This window comes from Camelus ferus, chromosome 6 (assembly GCF_009834535.1).
Source record: "Camelus ferus isolate YT-003-E chromosome 6, BCGSAC_Cfer_1.0, whole genome shotgun sequence".
Taxonomy (NCBI): Eukaryota; Metazoa; Chordata; class Mammalia; order Artiodactyla; family Camelidae; genus Camelus; species Camelus ferus.
The window spans coordinates 65803716-65813114 of record NC_045701.1 but is presented as its reverse complement, the minus strand read 5'-3'; the positions used below and the strand labels follow the sequence as shown (position 1 = coordinate 65813114).

The 9399-nt window shown below is 52.0% G+C and overlaps 1 protein-coding gene across 3 annotated transcripts in view; it reads left to right on the top strand.

The window, feature by feature from the left end:
- The first annotated feature begins 6737 nt into the window (after nucleotides 1-6737).
- The window catches only part of ACTN1 (actinin alpha 1), a 90891-nt gene continuing 88229 nt past the window's right edge, over nucleotides 6738-9399 (top strand). Inside the window, exon 1 of one of the 3 annotated variants that reach the window (XM_032482250.1) lies at nucleotides 6738-7149. In XM_032482250.1, the coding sequence (XP_032338141.1) occupies nucleotides 7045-7149 (105 nt within the window). In that variant the 5' untranslated portion in view covers nucleotides 6738-7044. The remainder of the gene's footprint in view (nucleotides 7150-9399) is intronic. The other 2 variants (XM_032482251.1, XM_032482252.1) reach the window with 2 other exon arrangements.

The following is a 9399-nucleotide window of genomic DNA, read 5'->3' as shown; positions in this document are numbered from 1 at the left end:
TGTTCTTAGAACAGGACTCAGCTTAAAGACCATCTGGTGAGTCCAGCTCTCTCAATTCGCAGGGCTTTTCCTCTGATGTTACCCTGCTGCCCAGAGAAGGAGGCCTGCTCCCAAAAAGCAATCCTATTATTTCCGTGGAGTGACCTGAGTGGGCATCTAGGGTTGGATTTCTGTGGAAGACCAGGGGGACCCAGTAGCTAAGAGGGAGAAGCTGGGGTTGACTAGACTCCCATGCAACTCGCTCCCCTAGCCTGGAATTGGCCTGCCAGCTCCCAAAGCAGGGTGGGGGGTGGGGGGCTGTTTTTACTCACCAGGAATTTCCCAGCTGTGATTTGGGCATTTTGCTCAGTTTGTGCTAGGAACCAGAGACAGCTGGGGGAGAGGGCCCCCCCCCCCCATTCCTTGGAGGGCTCAGGTTGGGCAACTATCAGGTACAACTATCTCCTGCTCACAAAGCTGACCCCAGGGTGGCTATCTGAGAGGGAGATTTCTGAGGCTTCTGCTTGGATTTGATCCCTGGACTTTGGGGGACAGATGTAAACAAAAAAAGATGAAAAAGAGGGCACCAGACAGGCCAGATAGTCCATCACCAGAGAACTAAGACTTGAGAAGTGGGTAGGGTGTGAGAACTAAAGAGATTTTTCTGCCTGCTCCAGGCCAGTCTTTTAATAGAGATTCTGCAAGAGGGACACAGCTGATTGTCTTTCCTCCCCTGATGGGCCTGTTGTGGGAGGGGCAGGAACTGGTGCGGTTGGCTGAGGGCTTAGGCCTGAGGGCTGAGAGCTGCTGGCTGGGGCAGCAGGGTACCTAGTGTGATGGCCTAGTCAATTTCTCCAGCACTGGTTTCTTGGGAGGTCAGAGGACTTATGAGATGCTTACGTGGGCTACTGGCTTCCCCGGGCCTCCCACAGATTGTTGGGGGAAAGGAAGGCACAGAGATGGAATTTGATGAGGGCTGTTTTTCGTTCAGCCAAGATTGGACTGGAGCATCTATTGTATCCAAGGCCCTGTGTTAGGTGATGTGGGGGAAACTAAGACTGCATGGGGACAGTAGGAAATAAAATGCCAACAAAGGACTAGAATAAAGCAAAAATTGCTCTCTCAGTTACAAATGGTGTGCTGTGGGAGTTCAGGGGAAAGTGAGTTCATGAGTTAGATTGCTATTGGGAGAGGGTATAGCTCAGTGGGAGAGTGCATGCTTAGCATGCATGATGCCCTAAATTCAATCCCCAGTACATCTGTTAAAAAAATAATAATCAAATAAACAAATGAGTTACATTGTTATTGGGACTGGGAAAAAACTGAGGCCTCTGGCTTTCTGAGCTAGAAACTGTAGATTTCTCCCCTCCTTCTAGCCTTCTGCAAATACCACCATGTCCTTAGCTCTTGGGAAGAGCCCATAAGGAGCCTATTACCATTAGGCTGCAAGGTCAGAGGTTCAGGACACACTGAAGGAAAACCCCAGATCTCTGGGCTGGGAGGCCCATGGTTCTTTTAGTTTTCAGAATCTTGCAGATACTACTTGCTTGTGTTTCCCTCACAGGGCGTGTGTGGTCAATTACTCACCATGAGGTGGGAAAAAGGCCTTTATGAGTGGCTGAGGCAGGCCAGGCTCCGGGCTGGCAGTTTGCATTCTTCACGTCACTGCACATGTCAGTGCAGTTCGTTTTTGCCCTCAGACTGTGCCATCAGTAACTATCTGTTGGATAGATGAGTTCTAGGGGAGGAATCCCATGGTTTGGTCCCAACCAGATTAGGAGGACTGGGAGGACCAGGGCTCTTCTCTGAGTCTCTTAGCATCCTGCCTGGCACAAAGTGGGTGCTTGGGAAGTACTCCCAGAACTCACAGACATAATTCCTCCCTCTTTCTAAGGGAAGTTGGGCCATCTACTCCAGAGCTAAGTTCTTTCAGCAGCAAAATGCCTCTGGCTTTCTGAGTGACTCATCGCCAGCTCAGCTGGGGCAGAAGCAGCTGCCTAGAGGGCTGGTAATGGATTGGGCTAGTGTCTCAGAACCTGCTGCTGCTGAGTCTGGAGTACTTTTGTCGAGTAGCTCCAGAGAAAGGCCTGACTGGTGGAAAGAACATTAGTGTTCTCTTCCCGGCCACCAACTTGAGTCGTGGTGCAAACCCACTGGCTGTAGCATGGCGAGACCTCTGCTCACAGTCTTGGTTCCTTTGCCATCACAGCCAGAGAAATCCAAAGGGTGGATGGAAAAGGGATAAGAAAGGCTGAGCCTCTGGGAAGAAAGGAGTCAGGGCTCTTTCCGAGATGAACCCTCCCTTTTTCCTTTATGATCTTTCCTCACTCCACTTGGGCTGCCCATGTGACCCGGTGTTATTTTTTTTTTTTTGTAAAGGAGCTGTTTCTCTTAAACTTTTGATTGAAAAGTCTTAATGGACCTGCTCCAATGCAAAGTAAAACAAAACAGCTCCCACCAGGGGCCAAACAGCCTCCTCAAACAAGTGTTCATGGACTATTTACTGAGCATCTACTAACTGTTCCAAGAGCTACAGGACCACATCTTTCTTGTTTGCTCTTGCATCTTTACTCTCCAGTACAGCGCTGTGCAGAGAGCAGTTGCTTGGTAAGTATTTGTTGAATGAATGAACGCATGAAATTTGGGAGAGTTAATAAAATATGCATGTCATCATCCCTCATCACAAGCAGCTAATAAACTGAGACTCAATCATTGTTATCAATGGCAGCAGGAATAGGAGTTATTTATTCAAATGATTAACAAGCATATGAACAAATTAAACCCATAGAAAGAAAACACTACTCACGTAGCTTAATGGCTAACATTAGAAAAACAATTTTTAAATAATACCAAGTGGTGGGAAAAAATTTTTAGTAATACCAAGCAATTGAAATTCTCATGCCCTGTTGCTTGGAGAGTAAATTGTTATAGCTAATTTGAAAAATTGTTTGGCAACATCTGCTAAAATGAAATATATACCTACTTTACGGTGCAACAATTCCATTCCTAGGTGTGTGTGTGTATATATATATATGTATGAGAAATTAATGCATATATTCACCAAAAACAGACATAAAAATATGAAACTATTCATAGCAGCTTTATTTGTAGTAGTTCCAAACTGGAGATGATGCAAATGTATGGATAGGAGGGTGGACACTTTACTTAGGATGTACTTACACAATGGAATACTACACAGGGGGCAAAAACCCAAACCAAAAAACAAAAAAATCAACTACTGCTACAAGGCACAACATAAACGAATCTCACAGACATGAAACTGAGTGAAAAATCCAGAAACCTAAGTGTGCATACTGGATGATTCCAAAGACAACTTATTAGGCCTTCCTTTCCAGGCTTTTCTGCTACATCTGATGTTGCTGACTCCCCTCACTTTGAAGCTTCACTCTTTGGATTTTCATGACACCGTGTTGTCCAGACAGCCTGCATTCCTGCAGATCATTTCCTGTCTGTCTCCCTCCCCCAGGGGTTCCTGCTTTGTACACTCCCTTCTAAGTGCCGCTCTTCCGGTTTCTGCTGGGTGCTCTTCTCATCTCCACTCAGGTATTCTCCCTGGAGTGTCTCATGCTGTCCATACTATCTTTAGTCAGATGACTCTCAGATGCTGTTTCCCCTCAGTTCAAGGCTATGCTGTCAGCTGCTTGCTAGACAGCTGAATCTGGACATTCTCAGAGACTTCTGGCTCAGTAGGTTCAAACTCAATCCTTGATTCTGCTCCCAAACCTGAAATTCTTTATCTCAATTGATTGTACTTCCACCATTCACCCAGTCCTCTAAACTAGAGCCCTGTGGTGAAAACAGTGGTTATTAACCTAGGTGTGCTAGATGGGTTGAGCTGGCTCATTTTTTGTTATAGGGAGACTGTCCTGTTCATTATCCGATATTTAACAGTATTCCTGGCCTCTATCCACTGCATGCTAATAGTAACCCACCAGTTGTGGCAACCAAAATGTCTCCAGACATTGCTGAATATCATGTGTATGTGTGCGTGTGTAACTATCCCAGGTTGAGAGCCACTGGGTTAAAAGCACAGGTTTAGGAGTTTTATATATATATACACCTGTGTAACTTTGGACTAGTTAGCTACCTCTTTAAGAATTAACTGGTTTTCTCTGTAAGATGGAGACATTCTCACCTTATAATTGGAGCTAAATAATATAGGTAAAGTGCACGGTCTGTCTCGTTGAACATTGTTGAGAGCAACAAAAACTCTCCCTCATATCCAAACTCCCAGGCCTCTTAGTTTTCTCTGCTAAGTATGTTTTATCTATCCATCCACTCTTCTCCATTTGCCAGAGACTCAGTGTTTATGTCCCCCGACTCCCAAATTCAGATGTTGAAATGCTAACCCCCAATGTGATGGTATGAGGAGGCCATTCACTCATGAGGGCAGAGCCCTCACGAATGGGATTAGTGCCCTTATAAAAGAGACCGCAGAGAGCTCCTTGCCCCTTCCACCATGTGAGGGCACAATGGGAAGATGGCTGATTTTGAACCAGGAACTATGCTTTCACCAGACACCAAATCTGACTTTGGATTTTCCAGCCACCAGAACTGAGAGAAATAAATGGCCTTGTTTAAACCATGCCATCTATAGTATTCTGTTACAGCAGCCCAAACGGACTAAGACACCATTCCTATCTGGATTATTGCAACTCCTTGGCAACTGGTTGTCACAACTTCCAGCCAGTGTTGCTCCCCTCACATCCACACTTCACATGGCACAGGCCTGGCTGCTGCCCATCTCTCCAGCCCCATCTCTTGTCCCACCTGGCCTTGAATTTCTAGTCTCATCATGTTGAAATGCTAGGCATTCCTTTTATACCATGCAGTTTCCTGCCCCCGTGTATTAGCTCACACTATTCCTTCTGCCTGGAATAACCTCCCACACTTCTCTTTGTCTGACTGACTCTTGTTCTTTAAGGCTCACTTGAATTTCACCTCCTCCAAAAAGTTACACCTGGAGCCTCCTTTCCTATACTGAGCTCAAAGCTCAACCTCTGTACCCCCACAGTCCCCTGGCCAGATCCATCTCCTTGCAGTATATTTTTGTTTCTGTGTCTGTCTCTGCTGAGCTGCATGGGGGCAGGGAGTGTGTTCTTTTTCATCTCTGTATACATAACATCTAGCACAGCCCCTGACACACGGATGGAACTCAGCAAATATTTATTGAGTGAATGAATGGCTACAGCACCATCATTACCCTCTACGTCAGGTTTAGAGCCATGGTTTAGAAGTGGATATAAAATAGTCCATAAATCTGCTGTCTCCGTGGCTCAGAAGCATTGCTTCCTCAGCCAGGGACTTATGGCAGGCACAGTGCTGACCGATGACACTTGCATAAACGTGCGAGGTTGACTAATGATGCTGGCAACAACAGCACCACCCATATCTGCTTACAACAGCAGCGGCTGGCTCCTGAGAGTCACGGGCACTTTCTTCACCTTCGCTATCTGTGGCCTTAAAGGTATATGAATTCATGGCCCTTTCCAACTCCTTCACTCATCTCTGGACAGACATACTGGAATGTTTTCCAGTAGTCTCAGCCATCCCTCAGGGCCACAAATACAGAGTAAGCACGACTCTGTGCATAACCTACTGGAGGTCTTCTTGCTACTGTTCTTCCGTCCAGGACCCCTCAGAAGAGCCCACTAGGATGTGAGGCCTGCCTCTTCCTGGTGTCTGTCACTGCTGCAGTGGAGTGTGTAGGCTCTCCTCTTACTAGGCCTGAGGATGGAAGCCCAGGCAGGCACCAAGAAGTTAAGGTGTTTCTGCAATTTTGCCCTCCTTTCTCCTCCAGTAACAATAAGGCTTTGTTTGTCAGGCATAAGGTTACAAGGTTGGCCTGTGGAGTCCTGAGAACCCGATAAATCCCTTTTCAAGCTCAACTTTTTGAACCTCGGTTTCCCTAATTGTCAGGAGTGTGCGTCAGGGGGTGTGGAGTAGGTAGATACTCAGAGTCATCAGGATGCTGCCCAGGTGTGTATATATAAGGAGAGCTCTGGACCTGCCAGCCCACGGGGATCCCCAGGCTGAGCGACGTAGCCACCACCCGGGAAGCCCCAGGGCGTAGCAGTCTCCTGAGTCCAAGGGTGGGCCACCAAAGGACCCCGCAGGGAGGCGGGAAAGCAGTGTGGCCTCTCAGCGCCTTTGGATGGCAAGAAAGCTGGCTGCGGGAGGGCAGGGGTCTGCCAGGTCGCGCCGGGCAGGGCGGGGAGGCAGAATCAGGAAATTCCTTTCCAGTCCGGCATTCCCCGCCCCCCTTCCATGGGTGCCGATCTCTCTGGACCCTGGGAAAGAGAAAATGAAATGCTTTTCGGGTCCTCGCGTCCCTTCTCCAGCCCCCTGGCCGTCTGGGGTTTGGAGCGCCTGTGGGAGCGCAGGACGCTGGCGCGCTGGAGTTAGGGGCCTTCTTGCGGTCAGGGAGCGTGTCCAATCCTCGGCAGCTCCTGGTGCTTCTAAGCGCGCTGCCGCTCGGTCCCCGAGCTCGGGAAGCCGTCCCCCGGCTTCGGTCCCGTTCAGCTTAAGCTGGTGTCACATGAGCCGCGAGGGAGTGGGAACCCAGGGAATGGGCGGGGGCGTGCGCCGCGGGAGGGAGCCGCCCAGTCCACCTATATGCGCCGCGGCCGGGCTGACGGATGCCAGGAATTCCCAATGAGAGGCGATGGGGGGAAGTTTGGGCAACTCGGCCTGGCCAATGGAGAACCTTGGGAGGGCTCTGCCCCTTCCCCTCGCCCCCGCCCGCCTCGGCTCCCGCAGCGCGAGTGTGTCCGCCTCGCTCAGTGTGCGTGGAGATTGGGTCCGAGTGCCGGCGCCAGGCAGGCAGTTCGCGAGCTCCAGCCGCCGCCACCGCCACCGCCGCCGCTCCGAGCAGCAGCCTTTGCTAGCAGCGCCGCGGCGGAACCGGGCGCAGGGGAGCTAGCCCGGCCCCGCCAGCCCAGCCCAGCCCAGCCCGTCCCGACTCCCTCCCTATACCCGAGCAGCAGCCGCCGCCAGGAGAGAAGGTGGAGGAAGAAATCCAGCCCTTAGCACGCGCGCAACATCATGGACCATTATGATTCCCAGCAAACCAACGACTACATGCAGCCCGAAGAGGACTGGGATCGAGACCTACTCCTAGACCCAGCTTGGGAGAAGCAGCAGAGAAAGGTCAGCAATCTCCCCAGCCTGCCGCAGCCCCCCGCTCTGGGCCGCTCCGCCTGCCGGGCTCCGGGCTCCGGGCTCCGGGCTCCCGGCTCCCGGCTCCCGGTTGCGAACCGGCTCCAGGCACGCACGAGCAGGGGCGGGAGATGCGCCGCCGCAGCGAGGTGGGGTGTTGGGTTACAGGCGCGGGGCGGAAGCGGGAGCGTCCTGGCCCCAGAGCCCGCGAACGCGGAGGCTGAGCGCGGGGAGGTGGGGCCGCTGGCGAGCAGGTCGTCTTGGGGCTGTCGATCCAGGCCACCCGGCTGCAGCCGCACCAGCCCCGCGCGGGCAGGGCGCGGGGGCGGTGCTCAGGAGGCTGGGGCTCAGCCCCCGGCTCGGTGGCTGATAGCTCCGGATCGATTTTCCCTTCCCTTCCCCGCCCCCTGACCGCCTTTCCATATGGCGTGCGGTGGCAGCGCGCTTCTTGGGCCACCCTAGTCTTGGTACCTGGAGAGGACAAGCTGCAGGGGTCCTCCCAGCCCCAACCCACAGGCCGAAGGAAAAGCGGAGGCCAGCACGTTTGGCAGCCGCCTCCGGGTCTGCCTGGAGGTGGACTTGCTGGAGTCAGGTTGGGGCCGAGAGAACCTGGGAGCAAACGCTAGCTCCCCAGAGGGCCGTGTGGGGGCGGGGTCAGGACGGCAAACCGTTTATTGCCTAACTCAGTGGTTGGTAGCTGCGAGCCGTGATGGGCTAGCGTCTGCGTCCTGCCGCTCCCACCCCAGCTCGTTCCTGAGAGAAGGCGAATTGGGGCAACTTGATCTGAGTTGAGCGGCCCCAGGGCAAGGCATTGTCTCTGGAGATACTTGGGGTCAGTCATTGGGGCTCCATGCTTAGCCACCGAAGCGCGCGTCCCAGGCGCTGTGTGCCGGGTGCACGCTCCGCCACGAGCCCTGGGCTCGGAGCTGGCGACAGGACCCGGGCACAGTGGCCGGTGGCAGGAAGAGGTCAGAAACCACTCTTGTCGGAGGTGGTGGGGGAGGGCGCCCCAACCCTGCCTCTGCTTCCTGCCTGCTCGGTGAGCTCTTGCCCCAGGCGGCCACGTACCCTGAACACCCCCTTCTCCCGCCCTCCCCGCTGCCCGCTCCCATCCGGTCCCTCCTTACCACCCCTCCACCCCCACCCGCATGCTGATCTGGGAATGGGGGGACAGGATGGCGCGTCCCTCTGGATAGTGCGGTTAGGGCTGGGCTTGAGGGAGAACGCTCATGTCCAAAAATGGTAACATTCATTCCCTTTTTTAAACTTAAAAGGGGGGGGGAGTTTAGGGAGCCGACTGAAGTTTTTTTTTTTTTCAGCCAAAGGCATCCTGTATTAGCTCACTCAGGAATCCTAAGCCCTGAAACGGCGCCCTTTTACTCACTTCATCAGACAAGCAGAGGTAATTTAAAACACACGCACCAAGGGCTTCCCAAAGCCCCAGGGTCTTGGCTTCTGCTGGGCCCAGCCCTGTACCGCCGGTTCTGAAGGTTCCCCGGGCTTTGAGCTGACTTCTTTGCAATGTGGCAGTTGCTTAAACACCCCTCCCCCTCTTCCTGTTGGCCCCTCAGGGAGAGCTCGGGGAGAGGTGAGTCCCTCTCTCACCCAGATTATCTCCTGGGTCATTTGGGCTGTTGGTGGAGCTGAGAATGAAGTGAGTCATTTGGCGATTCCCATGGGGGCTGGGATGGGGTGTCTTTTTTTTTTTTTTTTTTTTTTTTTCAGTATACAGCCTTGAGAATAGATTTTAAATGGGACTGGAGGGGTGGGATTAGAATGAGTGAATATCTTGGATCTTCTGTGTGGAGTAGAAGAGGAGAAATTCCTGTTTGCCTCGCACTTACTGTGTGCCTGTTGGGGCAGTGGTGACAGGACTGCCTTAGAATTAGGAATTAGGTTCTTTTAAGGACTGTGGGACTAAGCACTGGGCACTGGACCTGCACACAGTGTTCAGTATTTTCAAATGAATAAATGAATATGTTAAAAGCAGTGGGGAGAAAAATTATAGTCTCTCTCTACACACACACACACACACACTCACTCACACTCATAAAACTCTGACCTGGGTGGTGGTGGGTGTGCACTAGGCCTCTGGGCAGCCAGGTGGGAACAGAGTCATCTGGGAAACTTGGTTATCTTGGGAAAAATTCAGCAGTTCCAAGAACTGGCATTTGCTGATGAGTGCTGAGCACTGTTCTAATATCGTCACATATATTGTTTCAGTTGTCACTCTGGGCAGCT